Raw genomic sequence first — 13,049 nt, forward strand, 5'->3', positions numbered from 1 at the left:
AACTTTTCATCATCAACAATTATTACCATATCCTTACAGAGCTCTCACTTTTTCTTAATGTTCAGGTCAGTTTGCACATATCTCAATTAATTTTAGAGATAAATATTTAAAAATTTAAATTCGACCTCATAATTTTCAACGCACTCAAAAATTTTGCTGTCCCTTGTGATTTTGTTCAATCAAAGTCAAAAAGTGTAAAGAACAATTTTTTCATTCTTTTTTTCTTGTTCTTCCTAAGCAAGTTTTTTGGTATAAAACTTGAAACACTACCCTAATTGGGAAACATCTTTGCTTAGCTTGCTAGGAACTCTTTGATCATTTGGATGATAAATTATATCATTTACGTTAGTATTTGGCTAATAGATTTAATTAAAACTTGAGAATAATAATAATAATAATAATAATAATTTAAAATGTCAAAAATAGTTTTTAAAACTTAAAGTGTATTTTGGATGTAACAACTTATTTTTTTAAAAAAATAATGAAACTTTGTGATGAATGGAAATGAAGTTTCATCCAAACTTGGCCTAGATCGGTTTTTTGAAATTTGAAATCTTTTTGAAATTAGATTTTTAAAAACTAAACAAATTTCATAAATAAATAATATTTTTTTTAAAAAAAATAAAAATTATTACCAAAATCTACGGCGAAGACCTGAAATAAGAATAAAATTAGTTTGAATTATATTCAAAGATTTTATTTTTGGCAAGTTGACCATTGACCAATAAATGTATCAAAATACTTACCATTTACCGTGACACAAAATGTTTTTTACTCCTAGTTTTCTGAATAAAATCTGCGGCTTGTTTTACTTATATTTTACCCAATAAATAAACTGTTGATAAAAAAAATCAAAAGAATTAATTCATATTAATTTATCTTTAAATTAAACGAACCATAAAGGTATTTATTTAAATTAAGTAGACAAAAATAAGGCAGGTAACCTTAGAAATTCAAATATGAAGGGTTAAACATAAGAAAATATGCCTTTTTGTTTCCTTTTTGGTTTTTTCCCCATGTAAAGTATAGTCCAATAAAAAAAATGAATTTACTATGTATATATCTGGTCAGTCAAACACAGAAAAATGTAACTAAAAAAATAGGAAAAATGGTTTGGAAATTATTTCAACTTTAAAATAAAATTATTGTTACAATATCAATTTGAGAAGCTTTTACACCTGCATTATTTAATAGTTTTTGAAGATATATATATATATATATATGCTCATGTGGACACGTTATTATTTATAATTATGTAATATTTTTTATATCCACGTGGACATATAATATACCTTTAAAATATACATTAAATAATGTAGAGCATACAAGGTCTTTTCCAAAATTTAGCGTCACTACAGCAATTTCGATCAAAATTTAAATATATTTGAGACTCTTTTTTCTAAAAGAAAAATACCCAAAATAATTACTCCTCTATCCTTTGTCTCGATTTGTCTGATCCACTTTTCCTTTTAATTAATCTAAACTTTACTTCTTCCGATAATTAAAAACAATTTAGTGATTATATTAGCATCGATGAAATGTATCACATAATCCAAAATAAGTATTAACCTCATAATGAAAATGGAAGATAGTTTATTATCTAAGCAATCTTTTATCTTTCTTAATAATGTTTAAACTTAAAAGATTTCTATCAAAGAGTTATTTCGTAAACTATGCATTGTATTTATTAATTTCTTAAATTTTTACAAGTGATACTACTTATTTTAGACATATAAATAGGTGAGGAAGTACTTTATGGAGTATGATTTTTTCAAAAGGCTCCTTTTATATATATACGATAAAGTTAAACATATTAAATAAATTAAATTTTTCCTCCTTCTACGTATATTATAAAGTTAAACGGTATTAAATAAATTGAAACGGAGCTAGCCAGTAATTTCCCCTCCTAGCATATGTGAGAGAATTCACATGGGTGGTGAATGGGCAAAATGATGAAAAGAAATTTTGGAGGCTAAATATTCTAGTGACCATATCCTAGTAGTAGCAGTACTTTCCTAAAATATTCCTTTTTTCACCATCCACATCACATATTTTTCGTTGAAACGGTAAATAATCATTTATTTTAATTAGAAATTTTAAATTTAAATTTTTTAATATAAGAATATTTTTATTATTTTAGAATGTTTTATACCTTAATATAGGGCTCTTCTGCTGGAATCAAGTTTACTTTAAATCTAATATAAATATACTGAGTATCGAATAGAAATAACGTTTTCTTTTCCAATAATAACACGTACCACTAAAATATAATTACTCCACATAACACAAGAATCGAATAATTACCCTTTTTAACGGTCTACTGAATACTCACTAAACTGTTGCTCTTAGTGGCCTCCCTCGTGCTTGGTTCAGTTAAAAGCAAAGAAACCATTTTTTCACAACTTTTCTCCAGTCTTCACGTTTCCATTTTCTTTTGTCTAAGCAATCGCGAAAAAAATTATTTAAGAGATCGAATATGATTATATGAAATATCTCTTAATTTTATCCGACGCAGTACGTTAATGGAAATATATTTTGTCTACTACTATTACACAGTATACCTGTGACTGAATAATCTCTTTCTCTTTCTCTCTCCCTCTCCTCTTTATTTTCAAATCATTCTCTCTCTCTGTGTGTCTTGTTCTGCTATAAAAAACCTCATCTTTTTTTTTTTCATCTTGTAGTTGATAATACATTCTTTTACTAGCCTTATACATCAAGATAGGAGATGGGTGTTTCAAAAAAGACTCTTTTTTTACTATTTGTTAGTGTTTTTCTTGGAGAAATTAGTCTCTGCTCTTCTACCAAGGTAAATTTGGCTCTGTGTGAACTATGGGGACATATGGGGTTTTCTTTGAATGATGAATAGTTAGTAAAGTTGTGTTTTTTCTGTGTTTAGTTATATGTGGTGTACATGGGAAGCAAAGATAGTGATGAGCATCAAGATGAGATTTTGAGGCAAAACCATCAAATGCTTACTGATATTCATGGAGGAAAGTAAGTTGTTGGTACTTTTAGCTATGAGTTTGTTTTCCCCCTTTTTGTCTGTTTTTGGCAAAAATAAAAAACTGAAGTGGTTAATAATCTTTACAGTGTTGAACAAGCCAAGAGTTCTCATGTATACAGTTATAGACATGGTTTTAAAGGCTTTGCAGCCAAGTTGACTGAGAAACAGGCTTCTGAAATATCTAGTGAGTCTTTTACCTAATGTTTTATGTTACTGTTGATTACCTAATTTGATGGTTTGTACTCAGTCCACTGTTTGATGTTGAAACAAAACAGAAATGCCTGGTGTGGTATCTGTATTTCCAAATACTAAGAGAAACCTGCATACAACTCATTCATGGGATTTTATGGGGCTCAGTGAAGATGAAACAATGGAAATCCCAGGTTTTTCCACCAAGAACCAAGTTAATGTAATCATTGGTTTCATTGATACAGGTGATCATTTCTCTGTTCAACTAGCTCAAAGTTGTCTTAATTGCTGCAATCTTGTTCCAGTTAGGTGAAAGATATGATTGTTTAGGTGATCGATGGCACAAACAAAGTCGGTCCCTTCACTGATTGTGTTGTCACGTAATCACTAGTTACTTTTCTTAAGAAGAGTACAATAACATGACTCTGAAAAAGTGCTGAGTTTGTCATTTAGGTACATATGGTTGAACCTGGGGAAAGTAGTTCCTTTAGTACGTTGTTCCCTTTTCATCTCTGTAGGCATGTAGGATAAGTTTTACTGCGCATCAATCAATTCTTGTTTCAATCATTTGAGAATGATGGGATATGTTTGCTTAGATTTTCTTTAGCCCAAGTTTATTCAATTTTTCAACTTCCCAGTTTCTTCTTTGCATTTGTTGTACTGCTTGTGAATGTAAATAGAGTAAAGTCATCTCTCTGTTCATAACCTTATCAGTTTATCATTAGCCTGGTCCCCAGCTTCCTTGTTTTTTTCGAACTAATTAGATTTTGAGGTTAAGATCTTGAGACATTTACTGAAACAGGAATTTGGCCTGAGTCTCCAAGTTTTAGGGACACCCACATGCCTCCAGTGCCTGCTGGATGGAAAGGACAATGCCAATCAGGGGAAGCATTCAATGCCTCAATATGCAACAGGTTTCTTTTAATTATCAACCATTTCTTGCAGTTTAATGTATTGTTTTATAGATGACAAGTCTAATAAGAATTTTGTCTTGTATAGGAAAATAATTGGGGCAAGATATTATATGAGTGGCTATGCAGCTGAAGAAGATGAAAAGATCATGTTCAAGTCTGCCAGGGACAGTTCTGGTCATGGAAGTCATACAGCTTCAACTGCTGCTGGGCGTTATGTAGCTGATATGAATTACAAAGGTTTGGCATCTGGAGGAGCCAGAGGTGGTGCCCCAATGGCCAGGATAGCAGTGTACAAAACCTGCTGGAGTTCTGGTTGCTATGATGTTGATTTGTTGGCTGCATTTGATGATGCAATTAGAGATGGGGTTCATGTCATTTCTATATCTTTGGGCCCAGATGCTCCCCAAGGAGATTATTTTAGTGATGCAATTTCTGTGGGGTCATTTCATGCTGTTAGCCGTGGGATACTTGTAGTGGCCTCCGTTGGAAATGAAGGAACCTCTGGTTCAGCCACAAATTTAGCTCCTTGGATGATCACAGTTGCAGCCAGTTCAACCGATAGAGATTTTACATCTGATGTTTTACTAGGAAATAGAGTTCAACTCACGGTAATCCCACTTTTCGAATAGTTCATATGTGAAGTTATATCCAGTTTCTATCTCCTCATTATGTTCTGGATATTTGGAAGGGTGAAAGTCTTAGCTTATCTCAAATGCATACATCTGCAAAAATCATACCTGCTTCTGAAGCTTATGCTGGATACTTCACTCCTTATCAATCCAGGTGAAGCAGAAGGTACTTAACTGTTTGTTAATTGTAGATATGTATGCATTGACAATTATATTAAAGTACTTTTCGTTCCTATCTTTTCCACTAGTTATTGCTTAGATAGTTCTTTGAATAGAACTAAGGCCAAAGGGAAGGTTCTTGTGTGTCGACATGCTGGAAGCTCAAGTGAGTCAAAGCTGGAGAAAAGCAATATAGTTAAACAAGCTGGTGGAGTTGGGATGATCCTTATTGATGAAGCAGACAAGGGTGTGGCTATTCCCTTCTCCATTCCAGCAGCAACTGTTGGGCAAAAGATTGGAAAAAAGATCCTAGCTTACATTAATAATACACGGTTCACTTCTTTGTTAGTGGCTGTTGATATTTGTTTTTATTGTTCTTTGATGTTGTTAGCAATCATCTCATCTCTTTTATATTTACAGCCTCCCTACTGCAAGAATTCTCTCTGCTAAAACTGTTTTGGGAGCTCAACCTGCTCCTCGAGTAACAGCATTTTCTTCAAGAGGTCCTAATTCTCTAACACCAGAAATTTTGAAGGTAATTTATTTGCTTAAAATAGTACCGAATTAAAAGTCTTTCAACTGCTCCTTTGTTTTCTACATCGATCCCTCTTTGCATTTATCATTTAGACCAACAAAGTCTTATGTTGCATCCTGAGATTTCCTTCCAGGATCTTCAATGTGGTTTTAGATTCTTTCTTTTAACTTTGCATCTCTTTGTTCCTACTTTATATGAGGATTTACTTTTTTTCTTGCAAGTAATATACCTGCTGATTTTCCTTGTAGCCTGATATTACTGCTCCCGGTTTAAATATCCTGGCAGCATGGTCCCCAGCAATGTCTAGGTTGAAGTTCAACATACTCTCTGGAACCTCCATGGCTTGCCCTCACATATCAGGAGTTGTTGCCTTGTTAAAAGCCGTGCATCCATCATGGTCTCCCTCTGCAATCAAATCAGCCATCATGACAACAGGTAAACTAGATGCCTTACATAGTCTAACTATGCAACTCTTGATTCTGAGGTTTGCTTTAAAGAAGGAAAAGGGTGAGGGGATCAAGATTTGGTTTTGTTTGAGCATATTATCTTAAAAATACTTATGGTTTTATTTGAGCATTGTATGTTAATGTATAAAGTGAATTTAACTATTACAGAATAATCTAATGTCATGAATGTTAATGCAGCCAAACTATCAGATATGCATCACAAACCCATAATAGTAGATCCTGAAGGGAAGAAGGCTAATCCATTTGATTTTGGTTCTGGATTTGTTAACCCCACGAAAGTCCTCAATCCTGGTCTGATATATGATGCACAACCAGAAGATTACAGAGCATTTCTTTGTTCAATTGGTTATGACGAGAAATCTCTGCATCTAATTACAAGGGACAACAGAACGTGTGATCAAACCTTTGCATCGCCAAATGAACTAAATTATCCCTCCATCACAGTACCAAACCTCAGAAACAATTACTCAGTATCTCGAACTGTCACAAATGTGGGAAAGTCAAGGAGTACTTACAAGGCAGTTATATTTGCACCAAAGGGTATCAATGTTACTGTGGTGCCGCGAAGATTAGCCTTCACTAGATATTACCAGAAGATGAATTTCACAGTGACTTTCAAAGTGGCTGCACCTACACAGGGATATGTCTTTGGGTCCTTGTCATGGAGGAACAAAAGAACATGGGTAACATCTCCACTTGTTGTCAGAGTGGCACATTCCAATATGGGTACTGTGGTATAGTTCAGCTGCAGTGCTATTTATTTGTGTTATATAAGGTAAGTAACAAGATATTGCAACCAGTAGCTGCTGAAAATGGTTGCATGAAGAAGCCAACACAAAATTCTTAGAAGAATACATGTAATTAGTAGCAGAATACAAATAATTAGTAATTCTTTATTCTATTTGTCCTTTAGTTTTGAGTTTTGGTTCTTGCTACCTAGTCAGGTTTTACTAATAGGGATACTGCAAATTCTTTTACTTGTCTAGTAATTGCATTATGTATTGGCATCTTTGCTTCTATATGTACTAGTAGTTCATTCTTTAATGGAATATCTTATCATGTTGGTATTATAAAACCCAAGAAACAAACAAAATGCAGTTCTCTTCACACACTTTGGTAAGTACAATGTCTTGTGACTTCCAACTGATCCAACATGCAGTTTGGTAATTGTGCAATAAACAATCAGTCGATGTTATATAATGCATCGTTACAATCTCAACTTTATGCTAACAGAAGTTGGATTATTGTACACAATTCTGTATATATCCCCAGTTTACCGAAAAAACACATTATAAATAAACCATCATAATCGCTGGCCTTGGGATTGAATATCTGAAGGATCAACCAGGCCTTCTAACACAACAAGATCATCAAGGAGTGTTAGCTTCTCGTCTTCAAGGGCCTTGATCTCATCATCGGTTTCTCTCAATTCTTTATTAAGACCAAAACTTTCTTCTTCCAGCAATAGATACTTTCTCCTTAATGCCCGATATTCTTTTCCAGAAGTGGAAGTATCTGGCGAGAATTCAGGTGTTGATTTCTCAGCATATTGGAATAATGGGGAAACTTCGTTTGGTGGGACTCTCTTGGTGTGTTTTAACCCATTTTGAATTGGCATTGCATGCACATCTTGTATCCTTTTTGCCTTATTCCCTTCTTTTTGCAATACTGTAGCCTTCGGTTGTGATGTTTTCTTTTTCCGCATTTTAGGAGCTGAAGCTTCCTCAAGTCCTCTCTGGTCTTGCATATCTCTAAAATTGATCTACAAGGATAAACAGCTATTGATATCAAAAGGCTGGAGTCTGAAAGAAAGCTACAGTTGTATAATCCACAAGAATAATAGAATCCAACTTCTAGATTCTAACTTATGCAATCTTTCTCACCAATCTCACACATAAAAACTAAAGAACCCTGAAAAGATAATTGGTAATTCATGCATGCAGTCCAAGGTAATATCCCATTATGTTCTGATCATCATCCACAATATCTTTGGGGTGTTGGTGGGGCAGCGGGAGAGGATCCACTCAGGAATTAATAAAAACGTCAGATTACTACTGTAAAGTATGAGTCCCAGGTAACATGAAAACCACTTACCAACATTATCAATTTCTTAACACTCTCAAGGAAAATATAGAGGGAAAAGATGAGTTCTATCAACAAGAACCCACTGAATAATATAGAGAATACTGTTCCAGACAACTCAATATACAGAGCACCGACATAGCATGGCACATAATTTATTTTAAACTAAATTGGACACCAAAAACATCAGTTTTTTCCCATTCTATAAAACGATTTGAAAGACTGGATAGAGGGTCATGGTGAAGAATCTCTGTCCTTGTCAAAAGCTTTGACCTTCATTTGTTCTACCTTCTCCATACATTTTACAGTTCTAATTAAGCAAAACGATTACATTATACTCTAATTCAAGATGAGAGCACTATACCAAGGTGACTGTTTTTGAGGCTTTTTTTCTAACAAGAATATCTTATCATCAATTTTGGCTGGTATTGGCAGTTTTGACTTTAGACTCAAAGAATAACACTTAATGTATGACCATCAAAATGATGGGCCTTATGATGCCCAGCCAAACAATAAGTCTCCTAACATAACCAGAAGAACATAGGACAAAAGAATTACAAGTAAATTTGTAAGTCATTAGAGTTGATATTTCACACCACTATTATCATATTTAGGGGATTGGATGTAGAAAAGAAGATAGGTTCCATAGGTTACCACAGTTTCTTACTAAAACATCCACAAAGTCATATGATTCCTACGTCCAAGCAACTAATATCCTTCGAAATTTAACAGATATATCCCTTTGTTTACTTAAAAACAATGACCTATTATGATTTGAGTAAATAAGTATTGAGTCAATAATGGAGGGATGTTTCAATTAGATCCTTTCCATCAGTAATTTCAGTGAAATCTTCGTGATAAGAAAGTCAATGTTCTGCATTCAAAGTCAAACTACAATAGACACAGGTTTTAGTATTCTCAAAGTTGAGCAAGGAAAATTCATTTGTCAATCCAAAGACTAGAATTGCTTACAATGCCAGACTTGAAGGCTTCAAAGTTCCAAATTGAATGAGCCTACATTAACAACACTGCAAGTTAAAGTCAATCTTTGACCAAACTGTCTCTAGAGTCTAGTGGGGGATTAACGAAATTGAATGGTCATTTTACAAGGAAATCTCCTCCAAAGACATTGTCCTTTTCACAAGCTCTCTACTCAAATTTAACAAATCTAAGAAAACATTTCACAGTCTGAACAGCAAACATTTCAAAGAAACGACTTCAATTTTTTTGTGCAAACTTAGCCTTGAATGACTCCAGATTACAAAAATCAAAAACCAAAAAGGAATTGAGCTTGGTTACCCTTCGGGGTGGCCCAGTGGTTTGAGCTTGGGACCTCCATGTTGGAGGTCTCAAGTTCGAAACCCCTTACCAGCGAAAGCAAGGGGTTTTCCTTCTGGGTCGAGCTCGTCGCACCAGGCTTATCTAGTGCGGGTTACCTCTGTGGTTTGCGAGCTATTGAATAGGAGCGGGATTTTACCCAGTGCGCACCCAAAGGGTAGCGGCTGCGGATTTCCCTTGTCCTCAAAAGAAAAAAAAAAGGAATTGAACTCTAAGGTTTCGAAGCTAGACAGAGACTTAGAGCTTGTTTGGCTCAGCTTAAAAGCTGGTCAAACTGACTTAAAAGCTGGTTTTTGACTTATTTAGCTGTTTGGCAATACTCAAAACAGCTTATTTTAAGTTAAAAAAAACTTATTTTAAGCCAAAAGTTAAAAGCTGGGGTAGGGGTGCTTTTTTTTTAGCTTATAAGCTGTTTTAAGTTGACCACATTTTTATCTTTTTGTGCTTAATATTTTTATACAATCTCCAAATTACCCATATAACCCTAACATTTCTCTCTTCCATTTTTCCCTTTTTCACGTTTGACATAACAACTTCAGCACTTTTATCCAAACGCATAACTGCTTATTTTAAAAATAAGTTTCAGCACTTTTAAAAGTACTTTTTTAAAGCTGCTTTTATTAAGCCCATCCAAACGGGCCCTTAGAAAATTTAAACCCCAATAGTTATATATCTGAAGAGTTGGAACAACACAAGCACCGAATACATGTATTCTAATTAAGAATACATTTCACACATGATACATCCATTCTTTTGTATGGAAGAACCATTGCCGCTATTTAAGTAATTTCTCTCCATTTTTTTTGAAGAAAACATTAGCAATCAATCTTCTTCCTCCAATAGCCATCATTACTTTGACACAAACGTTTCTAAAACACGCTTATTCATCACAAATATATTAAATTAGAAAACCTTTATAATAATCCTTAACCAATTCATCCCTAATCTGGGAAGCTTAGCAGATGCTTATCATATTTTACCAGGATAATCAAAACACAGCAGACTAGTGTTCCTTCTTGCCCTCCATATCCAGGCAAAACTCGAAACCAGAGTAACATAAATTGGACTTAGGAAAAAGGCAACCTAACAAATTCCTGATTAACAATAGCTAAATCATCAAGTCATAGTCATATTCATTGAATGGGGAAAAAGATGAAATCTTTCAGACTTCATAAAGCTAAATCGAGTTCAAACTCTAATAATAATCCTCTTAAATTATAGTAAACGAAGAAGATGAAATTCAACTGCGTAAATAAACCCTGGACCTATGAACACATCAGTAATAGAATATTTATGATTTTAACATTAAGCAATTAGACCTAGATTATAAAAATCACCTCCTTTTCTTGCCCCAAAATTTACCGGCAAAATTGAACGGCTGTCAATTTGGCGGCTGAATTCTCTGTGCAAATCGGCGGAGGCAACTTCTCTGAGCTTTACAGCAAAGAAGAACGGGCTTTTTGCTGTCCTCCAAATTCCGATTTTGGACGAGCTACCACCAGGGTTAATCCGGTGTTTAGGGTTCGAATTTTGCTATAAATTTATTTTTGTTATAATCCAAATTATAAATGGCATCAATCAAATTAACAGAACTTTAATATGGACGTCGATTAGGAAATCAAAATTTTATTTAATTTTTTTTATGGTAATCAAACTCATACTTTCAAGATTAATACTCTCTTCGTCAACAATTATTTATCATACAATTCAAAATTTAATAAAAAGTGTAATTTAACTAATATACTTGTAGTATACTAAAAATATCAAAATTCTATATAACTTTTCAATTTAACAAAATAGAGTGACTAGTAAGGATAAAATTAAAAAAAAGAAATGATTAATTACTTTTAAATTGTTTAAATTGACAATTAATTTTGAACATCTATTATTGGTATATTTGTTAAACAATTGTAAATGAAAAATATGTGTCTCAAGAATAAAATAGTAAGCGCGACATCATTTATACGTCGATTTTATAAAATGACAATTATGTTTTAATTAGAACTACTTATAAATACTAAGAATTGAGTATTTAATTTGATAGTATGTATCAACTATGCACACCACTTCTTCAAAATGTAATTTTTTATTTATGTTTTAATTTATTTTATGTGAAATGTAACTACCATAGACTTATTTTTCGATCAATTTAAATTTCCAATGTCCTTTGGCCGTTTTGAATTCTTTATCCACTTAAAAGATATATTCTAACTATTTTAAAATAGTTAACATATTTAATTTCACTTTTTAGAGTCAATTTGATAAATTTTACCTTTTGAAGGAGAAAAAAATTATGCTAGAACTAATTATTTACGTGTTATTTTTTTCATATCTGATTTATATTAAAAGATAATATGTATTATATAATTTTGAAAATGTTTTAATTATAAAAGTACTCTCAGTGATGAAAATGTTTGACAAATTTTAGGGATGGTTTAGGTTATTTTATTATTTTATCTATAAATAACTAATTAACACGAATAATTTATTTCAATACTTATTAATACTTTCGATATAATTTATCTTGAAATTCAATAACTCAAAATAAATAAGAAACAATATTTTTGTTCTAAAACTATCTATAATTGTCTATTGTACAGACGATCCTTAATTATATTCTACTTCCAATTGTTCCAATTTTTATTTATGAACAATATAATAGATCAATATCCCTTTTAATTTGAAAATTAGTTAAATTATCATGCAAAAATACCATAAATAAATTGGGTAAATACTAAAAAGTTACTTGAATGTTTTACAATCACATTAGGAAAAATTATTAAAGATAAAAAGTATTCACGAATCATGAGTTTCTTCTAAATAGGTGAATTAACAAGCAAAAATTGGAGGATGTGAATCCATAATTTCTCTTGTATTTTATATACCTGATATAATAATACTCGCTTTATATTTAAAAAAATTAAAAGTGTATTTGATTAAAGGTTGAGTTTATTTATACAATGAAGAAAAAGAAATATGAAAGAATGTAGTCAAATGAATGAGATTTTTTCATTATTCTTAATAAGAGTTTTTGAAAATGTTTACATTGACCATTGTATATAAGGGAAAAAAAGAAACACCAAGAGGTGTATTTCTTTTTTTCATTTTTAATTAAAGTTTTCGAGTTCAAATTTAGAGAACGAGAAACTCCAAATTGAGAGAACTTCTTCTTTAATAAAGTTTAATGTAAAACGAATCTAAATTGTTCAGATTAATTGTTTGAATTTGGAAGAAGATTTGTGAGGAAGAAGAGCTTTGGGGAAGAAGAGTTGAGAGGAAAAGAAAATTTTATTCAAGGCTTAATATTCATTATAATATTGCAGAGTACATTCTGTGTATATATATACACACTAATCCCAAAACTGAATTTAGTTACTATACATTTATCATGTAACTAACTTTTACAAACTAACTAACTAAATGCATATAATAACCAACTAAGTTAACTAATTTCCAATACTCCCCCTCAAGCTGGATGTATTGAAGATATTCAATAATCCAAGCTTGGATAACAGAAAATCATGCTGAGTCCTTCCAAGAGCTTTTGTTAAAACATCTACCTGTTGCTCTTTGGAAATTATGTAATTGGTTCGTATTAGCCCTTGTAGTATCTTCTCACGAATGAAGTGGCAGTCTATTTCGATGTGTTTCGTTCTCTCATGAAACACAGGATTAGCAACAATCTGAAGAGCTGCTTTGCTATCACAATGTATTATGGTTGAGGATTCC

General features: G+C 32.4%; 2 protein-coding genes across 4 annotated transcripts; one reads left to right on the plus strand and one right to left on the minus strand.

Moving 5' to 3' along the window:
- Positions 1 to 219: 219 nt before the first annotated feature.
- LOC101244548 (subtilisin-like protease SBT3.5) lies at positions 220 to 6,993 on the plus strand. Of its 2 annotated transcripts, none has more exons than XM_004233234.5 (11): positions 220 to 2,809; positions 2,900 to 2,997; positions 3,094 to 3,191; positions 3,283 to 3,441; positions 3,999 to 4,110; positions 4,196 to 4,718; positions 4,799 to 4,893; positions 4,988 to 5,230; positions 5,319 to 5,433; positions 5,682 to 5,868; positions 6,078 to 6,993. In XM_004233234.5, exons 1-11 carry the CDS (start codon positions 2,729 to 2,731, stop codon positions 6,638 to 6,640), a joined length of 2,274 nt encoding a protein of 757 aa, XP_004233282.1. In that variant the 5' UTR covers positions 220 to 2,728; the 3' UTR covers positions 6,641 to 6,993. The 2 variants fall into 2 exon arrangements, with proteins under 2 accessions (XP_004233282.1, NP_001304905.1); NM_001317976.1 differs by having other exon boundaries at positions 2,459 to 2,809; positions 4,988 to 5,242; positions 6,078 to 6,970.
- Positions 6,983 to 11,006, minus strand: LOC101243857 (uncharacterized). Of its 2 annotated transcripts, XM_004233232.5 has the most exons (3): positions 10,658 to 11,006; positions 8,955 to 8,996; positions 6,983 to 7,662 (listed from the first exon to the last, which is right to left on the minus strand). In XM_004233232.5, the coding sequence occupies exon 3, from the start codon at positions 7,645 to 7,647 to the stop codon at positions 7,204 to 7,206; it is 444 nt and encodes a 147-aa protein (XP_004233280.1). In that variant the 5' UTR covers positions 7,648 to 7,662; positions 8,955 to 8,996; positions 10,658 to 11,006; the 3' UTR covers positions 6,983 to 7,203. The 2 variants fall into 2 exon arrangements, with proteins under 2 accessions (XP_004233280.1, NP_001305149.1); NM_001318220.1 differs by lacking the exon at positions 8,955 to 8,996 and having other exon boundaries at positions 7,061 to 7,662; positions 10,658 to 10,834.
- Positions 11,007 to 13,049: the final 2,043 nt, after the last annotated feature.

The sequence above is a fragment of the Solanum lycopersicum genome, chromosome 2 (assembly GCF_036512215.1).
Source record: "Solanum lycopersicum chromosome 2, SLM_r2.1".
Lineage (NCBI taxonomy): Eukaryota > Viridiplantae > Streptophyta > Magnoliopsida > Solanales > Solanaceae > Solanum > Solanum lycopersicum.

What these genes read in the sequence shown, in the direction of transcription:
- LOC101243857 (XM_004233232.5), bottom strand. Translation starts at nt 7,647, where the DNA reads ATGCAAGACCAGAGAGGACTTGAGGAAGCTTCAGCTCCTAAAATGCGG.
- LOC101244548 (NM_001317976.1), top strand. Translation starts at nt 2,729, where the DNA reads ATGGGTGTTTCAAAAAAGACTCTTTTTTTACTATTTGTTAGTGTTTTT. An exon ending in AATACACGGTTCACTTCTTT is followed by an intron (nt 5,243 to 5,318) that starts GTTAGTGGCTGT and finishes TTATATTTACAG; the next exon opens with CCTCCCTACTGCAAGAATTC. An exon ending in ATCAGCCATCATGACAACAG is followed by an intron (nt 5,869 to 6,077) that starts GTAAACTAGATG and finishes ATGTTAATGCAG; the next exon opens with CCAAACTATCAGATATGCAT.